Raw genomic sequence first — 26,662 nt, 5'->3', positions numbered from 1 at the left:
AGTCCAAGCTTAAAGCCTATTACTATACTAGTCTACAATTAAAATTATCAGTCGATACTTACAGTTTGCCACCAACAGAACTGTTATCAAAACGGGATTCATCCGGATAGAAAAGTGACAAAATCGAGAAGAAGACATTTCCCACTTATCGATGTTGATTTCCAGTTTTGTCCAAACAGATGCTATGTCTTTCCAATAGGTGTCTGTGTATATAACAGTTATATATACTTACAACCTGCGCATGTGATCACCTACTCCAGGTTAAGTTTATGGTATGTATCTCTTTACTTTTTATATTCTTTTAATACGGACATGTACGAGAAGTGGCGATTCGTGTTGGTGATATGAGGGTAACATGTCCGACATCTATCTGGCTGGCTTAACAAGGACGTGTCGGCTAGACATGACGCCCTTACAATAACATAAGCATCAATCCCGCAATCGTTGTTGTCGGAATGCTATTTCGGGTTTGTTTGTTTTTTGTTGTTGTTGTATGTTGGAAGCAAACACTTTTGTTGTCGTCGGAGATATGATTGCTTCTTTTCTATAAACTTAAATAAGATGAACGTCAAACACACACACGAGATTGTACCTCTAACAATTGGTAATAGATACGGTAGGCCATACATGGACTATACTGCGGCATACAGCTCTTTCTCGGTGATACTAGGGGCCAAAAGGTTGGGAATCCAAATGGTCTAACTACTGTTGAACCAGAAGAGCTGGTGCGTGAAACTCCTTAAGTTTTTTAAATTAAAAACTTGAGGGATGTTGGTTCATTTGAAATTAAATAATCTGTAAAGGGTGTATATAAATGTAGGTTTACTGATGGCCATATACTATATAAGTCGTACATCTTATTAATAAACTGTATATTTTAGTTAGGGACACATCTATGGTAGTAATCATCACAAACTATTTATATTTGTTAGGACACACATATATAGATATGTCAGATATTTAACTTATAATCAATCTCTCAAACAAATATATTAAATGAATACACAGGAGATCCCCTAAACGTGTTGTTTCAGTATATTGTTTATATCTTCTAAAGTTAATTGTTATCGTTAAAAATCATCTCTTCCTGTTCATATATAGTAAAGCTTAGTTGAAATTTTCCCACTAAAACCTGAATTCAATTCATGCATAAAATCTCACAACATGTGATATATATATTAGCATAAATAGAAGCAGATTTTTGTCTCAGTTACATTGTATATGAAGACATAATGACAGTTTCTGCAAGAGTTGACGGAAACTTATCGATCCTCCGATTGTGGATATTGTTTTGGAGGATTCCCATGTAAAGGAAACATCATTCTTTTTGTTCTGACGTTCCTCGACGGCTTGAGTTCTAATTTATACCCGAGTGTAAAATTGTGGTATATTTGGTTTCCATCTTACACGCAAATTTTAGAGATGCCACATCGTATATCATAAAGGATTGGAGCGATAGATATTGCACATAATGTCGTATCTTTCATCATCATTTAAGAACGTGCTTTGTTTAATAAACTGTATGACATATAGACTTTCCTGTCTTAGCAATAAATCACAAAATTAACTATGAAATCAACTGATATCTATTTGTCTATGAATTTTGACGTCACATTTAAGTTCCGAGCTTTTCATGTTTTATGAAGTGACGATCTAACGTAGACTACAATGACAACGATAAAACAAAGTTACAATTTTACAAATGTCTGAAAAAAACTTCAGTTTCAACCTTCATTCAAGTTAGTCGTTTAATTTTTGAAATACTTAATGTTCATTGATCAAATCAAGCTAACATTAAGTATTTTAAAAACTAAACGACTAACTTGAATGAAACTTCAGTTTTTTCCAGACATTTGTAAAGTTGTAACTTTGTTTTATCGTTGTCATTGATGTAAATGGAGTCTTCGTGGTCACAATTTTATATGGGCTTTTGTGTACATATCCAGAAGCCCTACACGTGTACTTTTTCGGTATACATGTAGCAGTACGTTTACTGGCGAGAAATGTTCTATAATTTGTGATACTTTAACATGTGCAGTAGGTCTTTTGGTAATGATGTGAATACCTGGAGCCGTCAATGTTCATTAAGTTTCTTTTTTTATATATATTTCTTAACCAAATCTTATCAATATATGACGTGTGCTGAAACGTGATTCGGTCGTCATGGCTACATGATCAAAGCTATCCAGAGTTGTCGTTCCTTAGAGTAAGTTAAACTAAGGGCCCGCTGTTCGTTTAAGCAGAAAAACCGGGTTGACCGTCTTTAAATGCAACATTTTTGGGTATAAATCCTGGTGGAAGTGCAAATATTTATGCAGGCCTTGCAATATAATATAATCATTATAGGTGTATTGACAGACCAGGCTAGTACCTGTGATTCAACCGTTTACACGAAAACGACCTCACTAACACGTGCGTGTAAGGAACGACAACTATGCTAGAGATTGGGACGTGTGTTTGTCTTTTGGTTATAAATATATATATATCTCCCGGCTGTAGTGGCTATATATTGACAGACATTTGATTTCCTGTGTATGCGCTTGTCTCATTTCATGTTTTTTAGATAGGTTATTCTGCTATTTTAATATCCCTTTGAATCTGTCTGCTATTTTAATATCCTTTTGAATCTGTGTATTATGTAAAGCCAATACCATATGTTGAAATTAATTTGTAAGTGTTTGTGTAGGGGACCGCAGTGGTGGGCACCCCTTATATAAGTATGTACGCTACCCGTCTTCGGTGGAGAGAGCTTATATTATGATGTATCAAGACTGTTATATAACGTAGAATGGAAGAAAATCAAATACGTACATATAGGTCAACATTTATTATTTCGACAGTCAAAATAAGATAAAAAGTTACACAATGTAAAGAAAACTCTACTGTAAATGATATATAAAAAGACTCGCGTCTATAAGCATGCTTATTATTGTGTATCTATTTATCACTGATTCTCAGTGTAAACAAATTCTGAGAAAACAGTAATAATTATGACGTACATGTCATCATACATTTCATCTGAATTCAATTATCCATTTACACTTTCAATAGCTACACCTGTCAACATACATTTCATTCATTTACACTTTCAATACTGAAAATGTCATATCATCATACATTTCATCTGGCATTTATCTATTTACACTTTCAATACTGATATGTCAACACACATTTCATCTGAACTCAATTGCCAATTTACACTTCTAGTATTTACAGATATATCCTCACAATTTCATCTGAAATAAATTTTCCATTTACACTTGTAATAATGAGCTGTCATCACATATTCAGTCTGACATCTATCCATTTACACTTAAATTACATTTACACTTATAATTCTACCTGACAATCATCTCTTACAAGTTTGTATCAGTTTTTCGACAGACAGTTGGCCAGATAACACCTGAGTTCTAACATCCTCCTGGTGTTTTAGTGTAAACACCATGTTTCGTATCGTCCGTCTGTAGTTGTTGTTCACCATACGTTTAAACAAATGGAAGGTGTCCCGTTCTATTACCTCAGGTAATGTATTGTCCTCCTGAATAAAAAATGTAAAATTCAAGTTCAAGCATACACAGAGACATTTTTTTTTAAATGTGAAGGGAACACATATAATCCAAATACCTAAGAATTTACAGTAATATCTTTAAAAAGCATGTCTGACTATCATATTTATTTCTCCTAATGACTTTTAAATAACATTCAGTTATTAATGTGAAGTATGACTATTGTATTTATCTGTATCAGTATGTAATTGTGTGTTTCCCTTTACTCCCAGTGACTCCCCAATAACAGTCAGTAATACCAAGTATGACTAGTGTATTTAACTGTATCAGTATGTAATTGTGGGTTTACCTTTAGTAATTGTGTGTTTCCCTTTACTCCCAGTAACTCCCCAATAACAGTCAGTAATACCAAGTATGACTAATGTATTTAACTGTATCAGTATGTAATTGTGTGTTTATCTTTACTCCCAGTAACAGCCAGTAATACCAAGTATGACTAATGTATTTAACTGTATCAGTATGTAATTGTGTGTTTACCTTTAGTAATTGTGTGTTTACCTTTACTCCCAGTAACTCCCCAATAACAGTCAGTAATACCAAGTATGACTGATGTATTTATCTGTATCGGTATGTAATTGTGTGTTTACCTTTACTCCCAGTGACTCACCAAATACACGCAGTAATACCAAGTATGACTAATGTATTTATCTGTATCAGTATGTAATTGTGTGTTTACCTTTACTCCCAGTGACTCACCAATAACAGTCAGTAATACCAAGTATGACAATTGTATTTACCTGTATCAGTAAGTAATTGTGTGTTTACCTTTACTCCCAGTGACTCACCAATGACAGTCAGTAATACCAAGTATGACAATTGTATTTAACTGTATCAGTATGTAATTGTGTGTTTACCTTTACCCCCAGTGACTCACCAATAACAGTCAGTAATACCAAGTATGACTATTGTATTTAACTGTATCAGTAAGTAATTGTGTGTTTACCTTTACTTCCAGTGACTCACCAATAACAGTCAGTAATACCAAGCATGACTATTGTATTTAACTGTATTTGTGTGTTTACCTTTACTCCCAGTGACTCACCAATACTAGTCAGTAATACCAAGTTTGACTATTGTATTTATCTGTATCAGTAAGTAATTGTGTGTTTACTTTTACTCCCAGTGACTCACAAATAACAGTCAGTAATACCAAGTTTGACTATTGTATTTATCTGTATCAGTAAGTAATTGTGTGTTTACCTTTACTCCCAGTGACTCACCAATAACAGTCAGTAATACCAAGTTTGACTATTGTATTTATCTGTATCAGTATGTTATTGTGTGTTTACCTTTACTTCAAGTGACTCACCAATAACAGTCAGTAATACCAAGTATGACTAATGTATTTAACTGTATCAGTATGTAATTGTGTGTTTTCCTTTACTCCCAGGGACTCGGACAACAGTCTTTGTCCTGATGACCTCAGTCTTTCTGTTCTAGCATCACATTTTACCTCTATCTGTTGTCGGTCTTGTAAATTCTATAACAGGATTAATACATATACATACAGATGATTAAAAAAATCAAACAAAACATATTTCCCTATGCCATTCACCTCTTCAGTAAACAGTTCTTCAAAGAAGAGTGAGATAGACAAATATGCATCAATCCATGATGTCACTATATATATATAGCTAGTAATATACACAATGTAGATACATACACAGATACTATTAACACAAATATATTTTTAAGCAGAGAACAATCACAACAGGTAGTCCAAGTCTGTATTCCAAAACTTTGGATACAAGATACGAGAAACTTTATTTAACGTCGCATACAGGTTAACAAGGAACATAAGCTCTTGAGAGCTATTATTGCGATAAACATATGTAAAATAACAATAACACATTATATTACAAGTAAAGGGAGATAATCACATATATAAATAAAAAGCAGTAACAGTTATCACAGAAATAGAAAGTATCATATCCCAGGTTTGTAAGTGATTGGATCAACATATACACGAGTGTTACACTTTAAAATCAAATTTACTACTGCCCAGTACTGGAGAAATTTTCAATACACATAAAGTTGACCATGCATTACAATTCAGAAGAAAAAAACCAACAAACAATCAGGTCAAAACATTGCTGCTAATGTTGATTGGAAGTTTATGGTGTGTTTTGCCTGTGAATATCATCTGAAATATGATTTCCAAAGCTTAGAAAAGAGCAATCACAATATAATACATATATAAAAAGTATAACACACAACACAGATATTTACGTACCCTGACACCCCTAGCAAACAATATCCATAGCTGTTTATATTGTAATACACTTTCAGACCTATGTGTAACCTCCTGTATAGGTCAAGAGTAACTGAATACACTTTTGTTCAATTCTGTTTAAAAATGCAATAATTTGTTACATAATGCTTCAGAGTGTGAAAACTTAATATTAAACAAATACTGTGGTTTTATTCTTCTGGCTTCACTTTCTGTGCTTTGTGAGTTCATATAGATTCAAAATAAATTTGAGAACTCAAAAATAGATGCAAAAGAAGTACACGTAGCTTTTTTCTCGAAGAAAAGCTTACCTCAAAATGACTTTTCCATTTGATATAAACCTTCTTGGCTTCTTTCCTGATTACGCTGTCTTCATGCTGCCTCAGCTTGTTCACAACTTTACCTGAAGGTATTGCATACATAGAAATATGTTTTGGTCAACAGTCTACCAAAAATAGGGAGATTAAATGTAACTAAAGACTTTTTTTTGAAGAAAAACATGTTACAGTAGATTCCTCTTAATATCACTTCCCATTTGTCAGAGAAAAACATGATATTAACCGAAACATGACATAAACAGAATACATATTTTCTGATGTTTTTCAACCCTTAAAACCGGTAGTGAANTACAATACTCTTTACCAGTGACTAACACTTTCTGTGAGTAATGTAGGTATATTCTTCAATCGTGACTTAATTTGTTTTATACTGTAGGTACTTATTTGACCTTTTTGCCTTAGATTAAGATCACAGTGTTTTAAATAAAGTATTTTTTTACATCTTCTGAGGTTGATGCCATCCCACGTACACTCCAATTTATGTAAGATATGTCTTGACCATTGAAATGTCATGATAAAGAAAAATATTTTATGAAAATCTAGCACGTATTTGACTTCTGACCTTGAGTTGAAGGTCACAGACACCAAAATCTGGTGCATTGCACACTATTTGTGAGTGATGTACATTGTAAATGTAGGTAACATAAAATGTCATAATTAAGATATAATGTATCTTTAACAGTTTAAATTATGACCCTCACAAAATTTTAACCAACAAAACCAGTCATAATTAAATTAAACTAGATGCATTCCTTCATTTCAAATGAATTGCTTATGTTATAAATGGATTATGAAACAAATAAAAGGTCTAAAATATACATGCAATATTTAAATTCTTGCAACTTGAAAACTGCTTTAATTTATTACCATTTAAACAAATCTAATTGAAAATCTTAAGGCAATGAATCAAAATAGTAACTATTATCCTTGTAAGTTGTATCCCATGGATTGTTAAACAAAATTTGTATACATAATCAATGTTAGTTATATACAGTAAATTTAAAATCACCTATTTTGGTGTCCTTCATCACATTGCGGGGTGGTATTTTCTTGCCAAGTTCCCTTAAGCATTCCACCATTTCCTCCTGTGTTGTGCTGTTTAGGCGTAGTTTGGCTTGGATTCGATGAATATCTTCAATCACCACAACACCCTGCAAACGAAGTGTTTTAAAATCACTATGTCTCTGCTTCAATTCTTAAACCATGTACAACTACCGGTATATATAGGGATTTTGCATCTATTAATTCCTTTTTTACCATTTTAGCATAATTATTGAAGATTAAGTCATTAGACAGCATACATACATACAAATGTACATATATAATACACATAGAATAACTATATAGACTACTTCAATAAATTACATGTCATTAAACGGTAAACCCTTAACAACCATAATTTCATGAATATGGCATGTTATAATTAGAAGCAGGATTTTTAGAGAACTGGTTTACACCATATGTTGGTAGAAAATGTCAGCAATAATTTGATCCATTTTCAACAGGCCTCAATTAATATTTGACGCAATATAATTATTCACATTTTTATATGAGTAAAAATTAGCTGTGCACAACAAGCGAAGGGAGGTAGCTGGATATCACCAGCTGATTTTAATGGGGGTTTTCATGTCTATGTATTTGGAACCGAAAAAAATATATCTATTCAAAATGAAATTTAGACATTTCCCTCCCAATATCAAAAGAGGAAAACTCACAAATCCCTCGGAAAGGTCATTGTATATATATTGTCTCTGTAGTGAAGGTCACTAGTTTTGATTAACAGAGGTTACATTGAATGTATGCTTGGATCCAAAGCCATGTTGGAGAAGGGAAAGGAATCGGATAAATGAGTGCTAATTAAAACTCATACATTCCCTGTGGGACTCACAAACTGGAAGAGAAACCCATTATGTCTCTTATAATTATTATTCTTCCTTTCTTAGTAACACTGCATGAGGACTCATCTTTTTTTTATATAAATGTTAAGAAAACACTTAAAAAAAAAAATCACTGCAGGGGTTAAAAACACAGATCAATAAATTTATTATAAAGTGCAAGGTGCTGTTTGCTTATACAGTGACTTTTGTAGATTTTTTTCAGACTAAAACATCTTTTTCAAAATTCTGTTGAGTATGAAACATGTAAGTACGATATCTAGATCTAGTGGGTCCTCACGAAGTTGGCGAGTCCCACTGGAAAAGCATGAGTCCAGGACTTAATTATATATGATTACCTGAATTTCAAACTTCACTGTGAGTGCTAAACAAATGAACCAAACCAGTATGCATTTTTGCTGACAATGCACATGTACCTGGTATGTCTTTCATACTTTTCTTTCCCTTCACAACATACTTTATCCCTTCTACTCATTTTCATATGTTTTCTTCGTCTTCTCGATAATCGAACTACTCGGTAGTGAAGCGGACATACAAACACTCACACAAACAAACAAAAAAGTATCTGGTAGCTTTTATCACAGGTATTCAGCAGGTTGGGCACAAAGGTACACATGGGTAATAATCCTGCATTTGGGTAATATTGTTACCCATTTCAGTAACAATTTGAAAAAAAATATAAAGTTCTTTTAAACAATATGAACAAAAAAGGCCTTATTCTTTCAACATAACCCAATCAAACATATATATACAATAAGATACAATTGTGCACAAACATATGTTTATTCATGATCAGATGTCTTAATCTTTGTAAAAATGACAAACTTCATCACCTCCATTAATATTGCTTATAACTTGTGTTTTAGAGAAGCTATAGAACACAGAAACAAATCATGCTCACCTACTGTAGTCACATTTGCAATGGATGATCCCATTGACTACACACTGAAGTCATGGAGAGAACAAAGTCAGTGATATGCTTAATTAGTCATTTTCACAAAAAGTTAAACATCAGAATTGATAACTTGTACTAGTGTACTTCATAGTGTTATAAATTGTGTTTAGCAGTAAGTTTAACGAATAACGACCTTTTTTTGCTCGAAGCGTTTAAAAGAACTTTGCATGTTTTTATTTCATTTTCTTCCCCATTTCAGTAATAAAGATGTTATACTAAAATGGGTACAGTAACTGTTACCCAAATGCTGGATTTTTACCCATATGCGGTGCCTAACCTGGTCAGTGCTGGATTGAGGGAGGTCGGGCCGGGGTGGAGGGATTATTTTTCAAATACATAGTATATTATCCGATCACCCTCAATGGTCTCATCGAGTCATTTGGTTCCGGGTTGTTTCACCCCAAATCCCGTTCGCCCTAGGTTGTTTCGCGCCAGGTTGTTTCGCCCTAAAACATTTTTTTTAGGGCGAAACATTGCTTGGTATTTTCTTTTCATTTTTATTTGTTTTAAGTCACAAATTAAGTCTTCTTAGTCTTTCATATCATTAAAATTAGTTTTATTTAAAAAAAAAAATGTGTTTGTGTTGTTTTAAGTACATTGTAAAGCAAAAAACGGATTACGTTATTTTCTTAACGCCGACACACATTATAACATATATTGAATTTAATTTTAGAAATAAGTAAGAATAGTGAAATGAAACAAAAATGGTGTAATTTTAAAAATTGCGGGGTATACAACAATATTATTTTCCATGTTAACACATTTAAATTAGTTTAGTGTACGGCTGTACGCATACTCGTCGCCGTGTGACGATGTTTTCTTTACTTGATTTCTGCACACGTCCGTGTTGTTTTTTGCTAATTGGAGATTATGTCCATTTTGAGAAGTTTTGATAGTACCATGGAATTAGATTGAAGTCCGTGATAGTACCGACCAATAAAAATCAATATGCATATTTGAGTAGTGAGATAATTTTGAGTAGGTAACTTGTCATAAATAGAGCATTTCTCAATACTGTGTTATAATTCAACATTGGTAATGTTGAGTTATAGCACAGTACTGAGAAATGCTCTATTTATGACAAGTTACAAAATGCACAAATCATCCATAACGTAATTTACGTTATGGATGATTTGTGCATTTTGTGTGACTCCGTGGTTAGACGCAGACAGCATGGTATCTGAAGTGATGTGTGTGACTGTTGGCAGCGTAGAACCTGCCAGACTGGCAAGTACATTATTATATAAGTATATTTAATGTATTTTGACAATTCCCTAAGTAAATTGCCAACGTTTATTTCATAATTCAAATGTACACATCTGCTTAACAATTAAAATACGTATCTATGTACTTGGGGAATTATTTACATTTCGTATACGTCTCTAGAGAAAGTATTTCATCCTTATACGCAATTAATATACGTATGTAGTTTCAGTCTATATGCGCAATTTGTAACTAATCTATGTCCATTTCGTAAACGTATCTATGTACTTAGAGAAATTAATTTAGTTTCATTATATGTCCATATCTTATCTATATATTATAAGTATTGTCCATAGAGAAATTAATTTAGTTTCATTATATCATAATATCCATATCTTATCTGTATATTATAGATATATATGATTAAAGTATTAATTTCTTTTCATTCTTATACGCAATTTGTACCTAATCTATGTCGATTTCGTATACGTATCTATGTACTAAGAGAAATTTGTTTTATATAAAATGGCTGACGTGACAGGGTGCTTTTTAATTGTTTATATCATGTTTTAAATATTTTTAACGTTAAAATATATACAGGTGCATTTTATAAAGAACAACATTACTTAATTAAGGTAAAGAAATGAAAACGATAATATACAGTTTATTCCGAATATTAGTATGTCCGTTGTTGGATTCGGTGATGAATATACAGGTTCATTCTTCACCTTCCGGCACGTAATTATATCTTGATTCAAGAGAAAGATATTTTTTTTAACTTTTAACATGATATTTATGACTTAAAGAAAAAAAAATTTTTTTAGGGCGAAACAACCTTGGGCGAACGGGATTTGGGGCGAAACAACCCTTAGGGCGAACGGGATTTGGGGCGAAACAACCCGTTACCGAGTCATTTACCATTTTACACAGTGACATTGTGGTGCAACGATGTATTCGTACACATCTCAATGAATGATCCTTTCGAAGTGGTATTTTACCTTCAGAGATTCGATCGTACTCTGTTTGTAGTACGTTTTCGGCGCTTTCTTCACTATTCCTTGGGCTTCTCTAGGTTTTTTTGTTACAAACTTATCCATCTTTCTATTCGGTTTGTTTATTCCGGAAGTTTGTAATGAACGCCACCTCGTGCCGGAAATGATCAGGGTGCGTTCGTTTCAGAGTGCGGAAAAGGTAAATGGAGACAACCACAGGGATCTGAGAATTTGTTACAGCTATATTTTTGTACCTAAACTAAGGTGTTCAGAGTAATTTTACACGTTTTAGCCAACATATACATGCAGTCTTAATTTTTCGCGAAGCCGTTTAAGACCAAATTGAGATTTGCTGGGAATACTTTTATTATTTATTTCAATCGGGCCAATACGAGGTTTAAGCTCATCATTTCAAGGTAAATCATATACAATTGGGAGTCCTGCACTTATCGATGCCTTGCTCAAAATCGTTTCTTTAACCAATTGTCTCCTACATGATTGGTTAACAATACAGTTTCTACAAAATGAATGCTTGGGTTGTAGATACGAACCTTACTGCGATCGTGTAATTTGGTACCTAAATATCAAATACGCTCCGGGCTACATGCCTCTTACATGTATATGTTTACTCCTCTTGTTATACATTTGTACACGAAAATATATATGCTTTCCTTCACTTAATTATAATGAATACGTGATCTTTAGGTGATAATTAAAATTGGGTCTGGGTTTACAATTTAATCTTAATTTTATAATGTATGTACATGCGCATTGTTTATTTTTATGAATAATTATAATATATAATAATATTATATTTAATTTATACTTGCTCGTTTCATAGTCAGAGATACAGATGGCAGTTTTCCTTTGATAAATAATTAAATCAGGAAAATCTAATTTACTACATCTTTCGCCGGCGACCAGGTATATACGGCTCAATCGGTTAGAGCGTCCACCTAGAGTTGGGAGGGTCCCGGGTTCAAACCCCTGTCCGGCCGTGCATTTTTCCTCTCTCCTGTCGCAATTTTAGAGCGTCCGTCTAGAGTTCGGTAGGTCCCATTCTGGCCGTGTATTTTTCCTCTCTTGTGACATAAGTTTACCAGACCCACATGCAACTCAGCTCAGATACATATCTGTTGTTGATTAATACAAACACTCTGATCTGTATACTTTTAGAAATTGATTTTATTGACGACATTTGCAAAATGGGTACACAATTGTAAGCAAGACACATATGTAAAATTGAAGGAACCATTTTCTTCGTTGCATCAGATAGAAAAAATCATTATGCCGATAAGATGCCTTCCAAAATTACATCTCCCTTGGTTATTTTCAATACAATATACAAGCAAGAAACCATTTGTATATATAGTTTACCATGCAAAACATACAATTACCATAAAGTTGTTCATACAATTTTCAAATCGCACCACCACATACACCATCGTCACAATGTTTCTCCTGAAACACTTCTACCACCGCACACACCATCGTCACACTGTATCGCCATAAAAACTTTAGCACAGTCCAGATCTACCATCACACACCATTCCCAAACCATACCACCACACATTACATCCTCACTATGTATTACTACACACCATTATGTCAATGTAGTATTACTTTACATAATCTTCATCTATAGATTCATTATCATGTGTTGTCAGTGCGGAATACTTAAGAAGAAAATGAGATCGACTTGAGAAAGGATTTTCCCATTCTGAAACACATTTGCCCAAAAAGGAACGTTGACGTCTGGTCGCGCCAGGCTACGGCCTGAGCCGGAAATAATGTCCACACAAAATGGATCCGTGTAAGAAAATATTCCATCATAAACATATCAATATAAAATTACGAAAAAATATTGTGAGGACAACAACACTTTATAAGCTTATATAATATATGTAGAAGCCAATGACGATAAAATTGTTTGGAAAAATATTTTTCTACATAGTTTTAAGGTTCATGGTATTCTTCCGCGCAAACCTATTTGTTTACGTTTGTTCCAGATCGAGGATCGGTCATTGCAGCCTATAGCTAAAAGACATTTGGAAAATTTACGTTGTTTAGTTGACATTTTTTATGAATGGAGAAATGTATATGGTAAGTACATAGACTCCACCTGCGATGGCCTCTCGATTTAATCCACGTGCTCGCGATGAGAAACCCTCAACACACAGTGTGATAATCTAGAGTTATGACGTATTACTACTACACACAACACATACCATTCTGACACTGTTTCATCACCACGCACAATTTCACCTCCGCTCTCGTAACGAGCTCTTTCAGACTTTCTACCAATTCATAGCATTTTCGCAATTCCCCCATTAATGGAACAGGCAAAAGTGCTCTGCTTGCTGGCTATTGGACCTTATCTTACTCATCCATGCTTTTTTGAAATTTATATATGATTTTGACACCATGCGATATTATAAACTATTGGCAGTATACGGCCCCTTATTTCACTCCACCGGACGTCCTCTCCTGTCATGAAAACAAAATGAGACACAGCCTCCTGATATGACCTTAGTTCCGGAAGTATATGCCCTATAAAGTACCGGAATAGGTTTACTTTTGGGAGTCTGTACTGAGCAGTATTAACATAAAGCAGCACGTAATTTCACAAGCAACGGACGCTGAGACATCATACATAAATCTAAATTGTGCAATGTAATAATTTCCCAACAACAAATGTCGCCGGAACGTAATTGCAATCCTAAAATTAGCATTCAAGTCTCATAACACCAGGTGCCTCTCCAACGTCCCAAACATTATGACATGTAACGATATTATGGCACATTTTCATTTTATGAAACACTACACAAAATATAGCATGACAACCTGAGGTACAATGTGATATCCGTACAATGCGTCCGACACCTTGTGTTATCCTGTTCATTTAAGATAGACATACTCTCCTACATCTGTCACCACATGATGTGTCGTTTGTGAAAGCTTCAGACATTTTCCTGGCATTCATGACCGTCGTCTTCCGGTAGCAGTTTGTATTCGACAGCAAGAAAGGCGAACGAAGCGTACGTAAAGATGGCGGCAAAGACGTTGACGACAAAGGACCAGCCGAGGTTGAGTGGCCCCGTGATATCTATCTTCTTTTGATTATAGGAGAAGACAACATACTCGTTCCGCTGTAGATCGTACACGTAGTCCTTCCCCTTAATCCCCATCACCGTCCCAGACATAATGGCAAGGCTAGCTGCAAAAGAGGAACATGTCATAAATATAGTATGAAATACCGAGCTAGGTTTGCTGCAACTGAGAAATAGTAGCAAAGAAGCATGACCTCACACTCCCGTTGATAAAGATAAGACTTGCTAAAACAGAGAAACATGTTAACAAACTCCTCGACAAAATACCAAAGCTAGCTGTAACAGAGAAATACATCTTCTTAAACAATTTAGTCCGACGGAACATTATAGCGGGTTAATCTCAGATACTCGTTTAAGGGCCTTTTAGTCTTATACTAAGCAAGTTAAACTTTTACTTGTTATTAATCAGACTAAAGGGTGTTCCCAGAACACGGGAGATTGCTTTTAGGGCAAAGTCAAGCTTAAAAAACATGACATCACACTCCCCCTAATAATGGAAAGACTTGCTGAAACAGGAAAAACACATCAAACTCCGGACACACTGACACAGCATGTTGTTACAGAGAAACAGAAACAGAGAAATCAGACCCCTGACGTAATAGAAACAAACCATCAAATTCCCCGAAATAATGACAAAGCTTATTGTAACATAGAAAAAAACACTATTAGTCTCTACGACAAACCATCACATTCCCTTAACAAATGGTCAGCTTATTGAATAGGCAAAGTCATTCTAGTTTACCGAGATAAAGAGGGCTGAACTAGCTAGATCAGTTTAGGAATTAATAAGGCAGGTCACATATGTTAAAGTTGGCAGCGGGTCAAGGTCACATTAGTTAGATTTGACAGGAAAGGCCACGCTAGTAACAATTAGGAGAGTTTACCAAACTATATAGACAATGCAAGTCTTTTCGTTTAAAGAGTAAAATCTTACCTGCTGAGAAGGTACTGACAGCCAATAACATGAGCACGCACTTCCGGTCGATATACTTCCGGTAGGGGATGTCTTGTACCATGGACACAATAGTGACAATCATAGCGACGAAGAGTAATACATACAGCAGTAGTGACATGACAGCGAACGCCTGGGACGCCGTTATAAAACCTACAACATATACATTTATAGTAAGGGCGTGACGCCGTTATAGAACCTACAACATATACATTTATAGTGAGGACGTGACGCCGTGACCTGCAACACATACATTTATAGTGAGGGCGTGACGCCATTATAAAACCTGCAACACATACATTTATAGTGAGATCGTGACGCCGTTATGAAAACCTGCAACACATACATTTATAGTAAGGAAGTGACACCGTTATAAAACCTGCCACATATACACTTTAGTGAGGACGTGACTCCGTGACATGCAACACATACATTTATAGTGAGGACGTGACGCCATTATAAAACCTGCAACACATACATTCATAGTGAGAACGTGACGCCGTGACATGCAACATATACATTTATAGTGAGGAGGTGACGCCGTGACCTGCAACACATACATTTATAGTGAGGACGTGACGCCATTATAAAACCTGCAACACATACATTTATAGTGAGGACGTGACGCAGTGACCTGCAACACATACATTTATAGTGATGACGTGACGCCGTGACCTGCAATACATACATTTATAGTGAGGACGTGACGCAGTGACCTGCAACACATACATTTATAGTGAGGACGTGACGCCGTGACCTGCAACACATACATTTATAGTGAGGACGTGACGCCTTGACCTGCAACACATACATTTATAGTGAGGACGTGACGCCTTGACCTGCAACACATACATTTATAGTGAGGACGTGACGCCTTGACCTGCAACACATACATTTATAGTGAGGACGTGACGCCTTGACCTGCAACACATACATTTATAGTGAGGACGTGACGCCTTGACCTGCAACACATACATTTATAGTGAGGACGTGACGCCTTGACCTGCAACACATACATTTATAGTGAGGACGTGACGCCTTGACCTGCAACACATACATTTATAGTGAGGACGTGACGCCTTGACCTGCAACACATACATTTATAGTGAGGACGTGACGCCTTGACCTGCAACACATACATTTATAGTGAGGACGTGACGCCTTGACCTGCAACACATACATTTATAGTGAGGACGTGACGCCTTGACCTGCAACACATACATTTATAGTGAGGACGTGACGCCTTGACCTGCAACACATACATTTATAGTGAGGACGTGACGCCTTGACCTGCAACACATACATTTATAGTGAGGACGTGACGCCTTGACCTGCAACACATACATTTATAGTGAGGACGTGACGCCTTGACCTGCAACACATACATTTATAGTGAGGACGTGACGCCTTGACCTGCAACACATACATTTATAGTGAGGACGTGACGCCTTGACCTGCAACACATACATTTATAGTGAGGACGTGACGCCTTGACCTGCAACACATACATTTATAGTGAGGACGTGACGCCTTGACCTGCAACACATACATTTATAGTGAGGACGTGACGCCTTGACCTGCAACACATACATTTATAGTGAGGACGTGACGCCTTGACCTGCAACACATACATTTATAGTGAGGACGTGACGCCTTGACCTGCAACACATACATTTATAGTGAGGACGTGACGCCTTGACCTGCAACACATACATTTATAGTGAGGACGTGACGCCTTGACCTGCAACACATACATTTATAGTGAGGACGTGACGCCTTGACCTGCAACACATACATTTATAGTGAGGACGTGACGCCTTGACCTGCAACACATACATTTATAGTGAGGACGTGACGCCTTGACCTGCAACACATACATTTATAGTGAGGACGTGACGCCTTGACCTGCAACACATACATTTATAGTGAGGACGTGACGCCTTGACCTGCAACACATACATTTATAGTGAGGACGTGACGCCTTGACCTGCAACACATACATTTATAGTGAGGACGTGACGCCTTGACCTGCAACACATACATTTATAGTGAGGACGTGACGCCTTGACCTGCAACACATACATTTATAGTGAGGACGTGACGCCTTGACCTGCAACACATACATTTATAGTGAGGACGTGACGCCTTGACCTGCAACACATACATTTATAGTGAGGACGTGACGCCTTGACCTGCAACACATACATTTATAGTGAGGACGTGACGCCTTGACCTGCAACACATACATTTATAGTGAGGACGTGACGCCTTGACCTGCAACACATACATTTATAGTGAGGACGTGACGCCTTGACCTGCAACACATACATTTATAGTGAGGACGTGACGCCTTGACCTGCAACACATACATTTATAGTGAGGACGTGACGCCTTGACCTGCAACACATACATTTATAGTGAGGACGTGACGCCTTGACCTGCAACACATACATTTATAGTGAGGATGTGACACCGTTATTAAACCTGCAACACATACATTTATAGTGAGGACATGACGCCATGACCTGCAACATATACATTTAAAGTGAGGACGTGACTCCGTGACATGCAACACATACATTTATAGTGAGGACGTGACGCCGTGACCTGCAACACATACATTTATAGTGATGACGTGACGCCGTGACCTGCAACATATACATTTAAAGTGAGGACGTGACGCCGTTATAACACCTGCAACACATACATTTATAGTAAGGACGTGACACTGTGACCTGCAACACATACATTTATAGTGAGGACGTGACGCCGTGACCTGCAACATATACACTTATAGTGAGGACGTGACGCCGTGACCTGCAACATATACATTTAAAGTGAGGACGTAACGCCGTTATAACACCTGCAACACATGCATTTATAGTGAGGACGTGACATCGTTATAAAACCTGCAACACACATATATTTATAGTGAGGACGTGACGCCTTGACCTGCAACACATACATTTATCTCCGTGACATGCAACACATACATTTATAATGAGGACGTGACGCCGTGACCTACAACACATACATTTATAGTGAGGCCGTGACGCCTTGACCTGAAAGATATCCATTTAAAGTGAGGACGTAACGCCGTTATAACGCCTGCAACACATACATTTATAGTGAGGACGTGACACCGTTATAAAACCTGCAACATATACATTGATAGTGAGGACGTGACGCAGTGACCTGCAACACATACATTTAAAGTGAGGACGTGACTCCGTGACATGCAACACATACATTTATAATGAGGACGTGACGCCGTGACCTGCAATACATACATTTATAGTGAGGACGTGTGGCCGTGACCTGCAACACATACATTTATAGTGAGGACGTGACGCCATGACCTGCAACATATACATTTAAAGTGAGGACGTAACGCCGTTATAACGCCTGCAACACATACATTTATAGTGAGGACGTGACATCGTTATAAAACCTGCAACACATACATTTATAGTGAGGATGTGACACCGTTATAAAACCTGCAACACATACATTTATATTGATGACGTTACGCCGTGACCTGCAACACATACATTTATAGTGAGGATGTGACACCATTATAAACCTGCAACACATACATTTATAGTGAGAACGTGACGCCGTGACCTGCAACATATACACTTATAGTGAGGACGTGACGCAGTGACCTGCAACATATACATTTAAAGTGAGGACGTGAGGCCGTGACCTGCAACACATACATTTATAGTGACGACGTGACGCCGTGACCTGCAATACATACATTTATAGTGAGGACGTGTGGCCGTGACCCGCAACACATACATTTATAGTGAGGACGTGGCACCGTGACCTGCAACACATACATTTATAGTGATGACGTTTATAGTGAGGACGTGAGGCCGTGACCTGCAACACATACATTTATAGTGAGGGCGTGACGCCATTATAAAACCTGCAACACACACATTTATAGTGAGATCGGGACGCCGTGACCTGCAACACATACATTTACAGTGAGGACGTGACGCCGTGACCTGCAACATATACATTTAAATGAGGACGTGACACCGTTATAAAACCTGCAACATATGCATTTATAGTGAGGACGTGACGCCATTATAAAACCTGCAACATATACATTGATAGTGAGGACGTAACGCCGTTATAACGCCTGCAATACATACATTTATAGTGAGGACGTGAGGCCGTGACCTGCAACACATACATTTATAGTGAGGACGTTTATAGTGAGGACGTGAGGCCGTGACCTGCAACACATACATTTATAGTGAGGGCGTGACGCCATTATAAAACCTGCAACACATACATTTATATTGATGACGTTACGCCGTGACCTGCAACACATACATTTATAGTGAGGATGTGACACCATTATAAACCTGCAACACATACATTTATAGTGAGGACGTGACGTCTTGACCTGCAACACATACATTTATAGTGAGGATGTGACACCATTATAAACCTGCAACACATACATTCATAGTGAGAACGTGACGCCGTGACCTGCAACATATACATTTATAGTGAGGACGTTTATAGCGAGGACGTGACGCCGTGACCTACAACACATACATTTATAGTGAGGATGTGACACCATTATAAACCTGCAACACATACATTCATAGTGAGAACGTGACGCCGTGACCTGCAACATATACATTTATAGAGAGGACGTTTATAGCGAGGACGTGACGCCGTGACCTACAACACATACATTTATAGTGAGGATGTGACACCATTATAAACCTGCAACACATACATTTATAGTGAGGACGTGACGCCATTATAAACCCTGCAACATATACATTTATAGTGAGGACGTGACGCCGTGACCTGCAAACCATACATTTATAGTGAGGACGTGACGCCTTGACCTGCAACATATACATTTATAGTGAGGATATGACGCCGTTATAACATCTACACCACAAGCACAGTCACCGTAGCACCCACCGAAGACTATTTTGTTATTAATACTTCATGTTTTTTTGTTGTTTTTGAGTTGTGTGGACAGGATAACTACGTATACATTTTTTTGTAGATCAACTTCCAAAATTATTTATAGATAGATTGTAGTTGCCATTCATTAATAAGATTGTATCAATGCCCATACTTTTTTTATCGTTGGCATATTCTAGATACAGTGTAGTTCAACCCCTCCCCCTTGCTGCCGCCCCAACTTACCCCTTTCCCATTAGTCCTCAATAAGTATGTGGGTTTGAGGAATGTTGTCATAAAAATGACAAGAAGGAAAGAGAGTAAGGGATAAAAAAAAGAGTCAGATTTCGGAAAATGACTCGAAATCTTGTCTTTATTTATAAATGTATGATACCAGTATTATGGATGATGAGATGAAAACTCCTGTTACCTGTTGTAAACATTACCGAGAAGACAGTTACCGATTGAGATATATCTGTCGACGGACTGACATCAGTGTTGGTTGGTCATAGAAGATATACGGACCATGTTGTTAGTGTTCTTGAAATTATTTCTAACTTGAATTGCCAGCTGTAGTTCTGTAAAGTCCTGCGTGACACCAAACATCAATAATACAAACACCTTCACGAGTCTGAAATCGATACTATAACATACCGTACAGACACGCAGTGACAACATGATATCATGAAATATTCACAGCGTGCATGACCAAGTCTAACATGATACTCTGATTTTGACATGTAAATGTACAAATTTGAGTACTCCTATAAAGTCTGGTAATTTGTAAAATGGTAGTTTTTGGAAAATGTTACTTTTCGTACATGTACGTGAACATGTCAAATGTAGTTAATAGAAAGAACGGTTTGTAGTTAATTACCATATTTTTGGTTGTTGTGGACTCGCACTTTGCCCTCACACACTAGATATCGACATACTACCTATATTGATGAAACACGCACTGGTATTTCACTCAGCAGGGAACGTATACTTATTATCAATATATTGGTGAAACACGTTTGGGTCACCTTACAGTTGTAATGTCTATGTATACGATATTCCACTTTGGTCAGTCTATTAGGCGAGAACTCAAGTTGAGCGCGGACAAGATCATCATAGACTACCACTCTACAGTACTGGATAGCTGGCTAATATTGGAATATAAATAAATTGAAGGCTATATGGAAACGTTTGGCTGGTGACCGAAGGGTTGCGGGTTCGAGTCACGGCACGGCACTGTGTTGTATCTTTAAGCCTGATACTTTACTCTGCATTTTCCAGTCTAGTCAGTTGTAAATGAGCACGTGGTTGGAAATTGATTTAATTGTAGAACGCTATAGCTGTGAGCGCCGGCTGTATCAGCTCCCCGGGGAGTTGAGAAAATTATTGGCTTGTTGCAAAGGGATAACCACAGATAATAATTTGTGAACCGCTTTTAGACGACCTGCGAGGTTGTGATAAAGCGGTATATAAGAACTTCGAATTATTATTATAATTATTATTAATAACTCGATGCTACATATTAACTAGGTCGATGGATGATTTTGAAAACTCTAAATCAAAATTTTGCCTTCAGAAAGAATACAAATGACTGTCATGTTAACCCTAACCACAAGAGTGCATTTGTTGGACGTATCATAAGTATGGAATCAGAATGGCGATGGTAAATCTTTACATGAGTTAACACGGCTTTGCTTGAGGCGTTACAAGATGACGTCACAATTTTGTCGGAGACTTTCTTTCGTCAATTTAAACGCAAATGTAACGCAAATACAATGCAAACGCGACGAAAGCGAAACGCAAACGCAACGCTTTGGAATTGTCCTTTATGAGGAATGTACTAGACTGGAACTGTCCGGTAGACCTAATCGCCGAAGTTGAAATGAAAATGGTGTCCTAACCACCAGAAGTAAATAATTTAAAAATATAAAACGATACAGTGGTTGTTTACAGAATATAGTTTATTTTTGGGAAAGAATTTATACCTATAATTCGGATCGATTAATGCATTTCAATACGACCTAAATATTTTACGTTATATTTTGGACGTTACACTTGAAATGATGTCATTATCATTACACATGCGGTTTTATAACTCTGGTTGGTTTTATTGGATTTGCATCATAGGAATGTTACGAAAATATAAACCAAATGCTGATTTGCTGTAACTTTTCATCGATACATGTATTAAGGTTTTCGTATGACTAGATCCTATAACCCTACCATTTGTCGGCTGTTCCCAAGCGTCACACGTCCAGTAGGCAGGCTCCTTTACCATGAGACATCTGGACCACAGACCACCATGGATACCCTCACGAACATGTAACCAGGTTGGGGTGGCAAACGCTATCACGAAACACAGGAAACCGCACAGAAACAGCGCAGCCGCAGTGACTAGTTTCCGGGTGAAGAATGTCGTATCCATTATCGAGGCTTTGGTTAAAGGATGTTGTTGTCATCATCAAATTCTGAAAATGAATAACATAAATCGTGAGGTAGTGTACAGTGGTAATGATAGCTGTGACCTTACTGCGTACTCCGTGAAACCTATCTAAATGAAATATATTTCATTCAATTTCTTTTTGCGTTTATAAAATAATATAAGTGATACATACTTTCTGAAGTTTGATTTGGAAACAAGTTTTACAACTTATATAAATGCATCTCCATGAACCTCTCAACATAATAAACACAAAATGTGCAATATAACACCTAAACACAAAGTGTATATTATAACACCTGCTTACAATATTTGGAATTAACACCTGAACACAATGTGAAGATTACATAGTCCCTATACAAAATATGGCTTTTACCACCTAAACACGATGGGTTGATTATACACCTACATGTGGACTAACTCAAACACAATGCTTGTTTTACAATACACACTGGTATGATTATAAAACCAAACGCAATGTATGGATCATCATGCATGAAGCAATTAAGGGGTAACCCTACCGTATTTTGAAATTTGCGGCGGTGTATTGTGAATTTAGTTATACTGTCGCAAATTGAGTTTAATGGTGACGCGGAGCGGAGCCATTACAACGGATAATTGCGACAGTATAATCACGATATACTGCCGCACATGTCAAAATACAGTAAGGTTATCCCCATTCTAATTCATATAAGCCAAAACCACAAAAAGAAACGACGACTTAAATATATTTTTGAGTGTTTTCTTCAAACTCTAGGTCACTCTGCCGTGGATTGGTCACGTCAGAAATATTCAAAGTGAGGCGGAATGACATTAACCTTTCGGGGTCGTGCTGTTGTTCGTGACTTCATCGATAGTCAATTTCAACATGCCAGGGTCAATCGGGGTCATTAACGTCATTAACAATCGTTATCCGGGCTTCATATGCAAATGAGAAAAACATTGTATATCGTTGCCGTGTTATATCTCAAATGAATTAGATTTGTGAATCATAACATCACATTGCCTTCATTATAAAATATATGCACTTACGCATATGTAGATAATCCTAACTACGTGTACAATGATTTTAGTTTAATTTTGTTTAACGCCCTTTTAACAGCTAAGGTCATTTCAGGACGTGCCTCCATGTGTGTTGTGTAAGCATGCATGCATGTATGTGTACTGGAGACAGGATATGTTGGTATACTTGCCTCCTTGTGATAGCCTGGATCTGATGCCGACTTTATAGTGCTATCTCACTGAAATGCCATGCCTAAATCCTAGCACAGCATTCCACCGGTCACATTATACTGACAATGGGTGAACCAGTTGTTTCCATTACCCTTAATGCTGAACGTTAAGCAAGGAATAACAACTACCATTTTAAAGGACTTTGGTATGACCCGGCCTGGGGACAGAACCCATTGCCTTCCTCACCTGGGCGAAAGTTCAACATTAAAGCCAAAAGTGAGGTATTGCCAAGCAAGGCGTTAGGAAATAAAAGGAAGGAAAAAGCTTAAAGAAATATAATGATCCGAACTATGGTAATTGGTGCAGCAGATTTATTTTGGTCGCTTTTGTGTCTCCAAGTAAAGGGCACAAAAGCAAATCCCTATTCTGCAGGGGGTTAAACATTAGTCGCCTCTTATGATACATGCATTGGGTAATAGCAGGTGTATTCTTTTCTCGATAAGATGTGTGAATTATAATATATCAAATATAAATACCCACCCCCCCCCCCCCCCCCCNGCCCCTTCCCGTCTGATTATATCAAATGGTACTTACCAAGTGAAATGTAACATCTATAGAAATGTGATAATAATAAGATCCAATCGTGATAAATGTATGTTATAACACATTAATACAATACATGGGTGGTATCGCCTACATGTATAAAACACATTGATTACAACAAACGTACATTGTAGCTTTTAACAGTTAGAAATGCTGCGTGCATTATAACACCTAAATATTGTATAGATTATAACATACAATATGTCTATACTTTGTGGATTATAACGCTATAAATAAACAGATTGCAACACTGATAGTAAACAATGGCGTACGTTTGCTGATAATCGTGCCCCTGCAAGTCAATGACACAGTTGTTGTTAGCTAAGATTTCAATATAATATCAACGTATTTTAAGACAAGCATAAACATACAGTCAAAGAATGCTAGCTCAATTAAGATATTTTGGTAAAAAATAACTGCTGCTAATTTCTGAAACCTATTGCTCCTTTAGCAGTTTAACCATATACACTGTTGGCTTGTCAGCATTCGTCGCTGGCTGGTCTGATGAACCCGGCTCGAAGGACGGTAGTGATGCCGACTGCCATATTGATTATTTGTTAGACGTAAATAATATGGCTACGGACACGTGTGATCACAAAATGGACACGGAACCCACACATTACTGACTCTGGTTATACTGGACTCGCCAGAACTGATGTACAAGTACAGTAATAAAGGCCTACTAATCCTACAGATTGACTGTATGTTTCAAGTGCGTATTGCATTGCAAGAGTGAATGGATGGTGGCAAAAACAACACGCAATATGGCGACTGCAACCATTGCTCCCTTACTTACCCCGGCGAAGGCACTGTGTGTACTTCCGGTGTCACCACAACAGGGGTCGGGTGACTTCCATCCCACTCCTTCACCATTCACCAGACTCAATCCCTGGCAGGGTTACGTCGCACGTACAATCTATCGCCGTGAACGATTTCGGGAAGCATACTTATCGATTTTTGTTGCTATGTCAACGACTCCGGGCCATTTTATGCAGTGTATCGTTCAAGACGAAATTCCACCAAATATAGCGGAGAGAAAACTAATCACGTGTTAACTTTCAGGGGATGTCTGTTTGCCTGTAACAATACAAACATGTCTATGATTAGATTCAGTGTGGGAGCCGCGTAGCTATACATGGAGGTAATACACCGGCTAGCACTATTCAACCGTCAAATTCATTGGACGAAGGTTATGCTAAAGTGTATGTTTATTTAGTTATTTTATTTTTACAAAGAGTTTTGCTTTTAAAGTCTTACCTTGTACCAAAAATCCTAACCTAGCACACATATTAATAGTGGGAATATCATATGTGAACAAGGGAAGAAACGTTGCTAGGAAAATGCACACAAATTCGCTTTATTTCAATAACTTGTCCATGTATTTTCGAAATAAAACCAACTATTAACATATAACAATGTTAGCCTTTCAATGGTTGTAAACATCGATAACGCCACATATTGATACGTTTGGATCTTCTACGTCATGCCATATCAATGTTGAAAGATCGCGTCTAACTGACCCGAAAAACATCTAAAAAAATGTTGTGAAAATAAGGGACCGATCAGACGCCGTCTTTCAAAAACGAGTATCCATGGAAGGTTGCCAAAAGTGATATGACATGTTGCGGCAATCATTTCGGGAGTTGGAACTTCACAATGTATATGAGCTTATTGCGTAAGTATCTCCGGAAGTGACCATTCATAACTTTGCTGTCCTTAGCCAAACATTCGAAATCGAGAATAATAGACGGAAATCACGTGACTTAGATATGGTGAAATACATGAAAAACAAAAAGCTGACAGTGCCGTTGTTCTTCACATTATATATTTGGCGAGCGTAGAATGATAAATGCATCGTACTTAAAAGCTATTGAAACACTGTGGATGAAAACGATACCATTGTTTATCAGAACGTTATGGCTCAAGCTGATAATTTTTGCAGTGGTGTAACCCACGAGCGACTGGAATCTTAACTATTTGTGTGTAGATCTGCTGGTCTTTATAGTGTATTTTACACACCAATGTCATTGTGTTGATGCAGCAGTGATTTTTGATCTATATATTATTATGGATTTCATACAAGAGTATACAAATGTAAATCGAAGAAGGACCAATTAACAACATGGTAAGTTCCCATAGAGAGTTCTCAAAACTAGAATGAATATTTAATTAGACTGAATTTAAGATTTTACAGAAAAGCAACACAACGAGGACAAAGCGTAACATATTAAAAAAACGAGAAAAAAAGGAGAGGAAAGAATATTACA

General features: G+C 37.0%; 2 protein-coding genes across 3 annotated transcripts; both read right to left on the bottom strand.

The window, feature by feature from the left end:
• Positions 1-2,820: 2,820 nt before the first annotated feature.
• LOC110453816 (transcription elongation factor A N-terminal and central domain-containing protein 2-like) lies at positions 2,821-11,322 on the bottom strand. Of its 2 annotated transcripts, none has more exons than XM_021502984.1 (5): positions 11,186-11,322; positions 7,144-7,285; positions 6,108-6,199; positions 4,945-5,046; positions 2,821-3,538 (listed from the first exon to the last, which is right to left on the bottom strand). In XM_021502984.1, exons 1-5 carry the CDS (start codon positions 11,282-11,284, stop codon positions 3,350-3,352), a joined length of 624 nt encoding a protein of 207 aa, XP_021358659.1. In that variant the 5' UTR covers positions 11,285-11,322; the 3' UTR covers positions 2,821-3,349. The 2 variants fall into 2 exon arrangements, with proteins under 2 accessions (XP_021358659.1, XP_021358660.1); XM_021502985.1 differs by having other exon boundaries at positions 2,821-3,541; positions 4,948-5,046.
• A 1,032-nt stretch (positions 11,323-12,354) lies between these two features.
• LOC110453814 lies at positions 12,355-25,370 on the bottom strand. The gene is made up of 4 exons (XM_021502982.1): positions 25,192-25,370; positions 22,403-22,647; positions 15,224-15,394; positions 12,355-14,396 (listed from the first exon to the last, which is right to left on the bottom strand). Exons 2-4 carry the CDS (start codon positions 22,602-22,604, stop codon positions 14,140-14,142), a joined length of 630 nt encoding a protein of 209 aa, XP_021358657.1. The 5' UTR covers positions 22,605-22,647; positions 25,192-25,370; the 3' UTR covers positions 12,355-14,139.
• Positions 25,371-26,662: the final 1,292 nt, after the last annotated feature.

Source organism: Mizuhopecten yessoensis, unplaced genomic scaffold, assembly GCF_002113885.1.
Source record: "Mizuhopecten yessoensis strain PY_sf001 unplaced genomic scaffold, ASM211388v2 scaffold7513, whole genome shotgun sequence".
NCBI classification, from domain to species: domain Eukaryota; kingdom Metazoa; phylum Mollusca; class Bivalvia; order Pectinida; family Pectinidae; genus Mizuhopecten; species Mizuhopecten yessoensis.
Note: the sequence above shows the minus strand (reverse complement) of the source record. Positions and strands in the feature narration are given on the sequence as shown.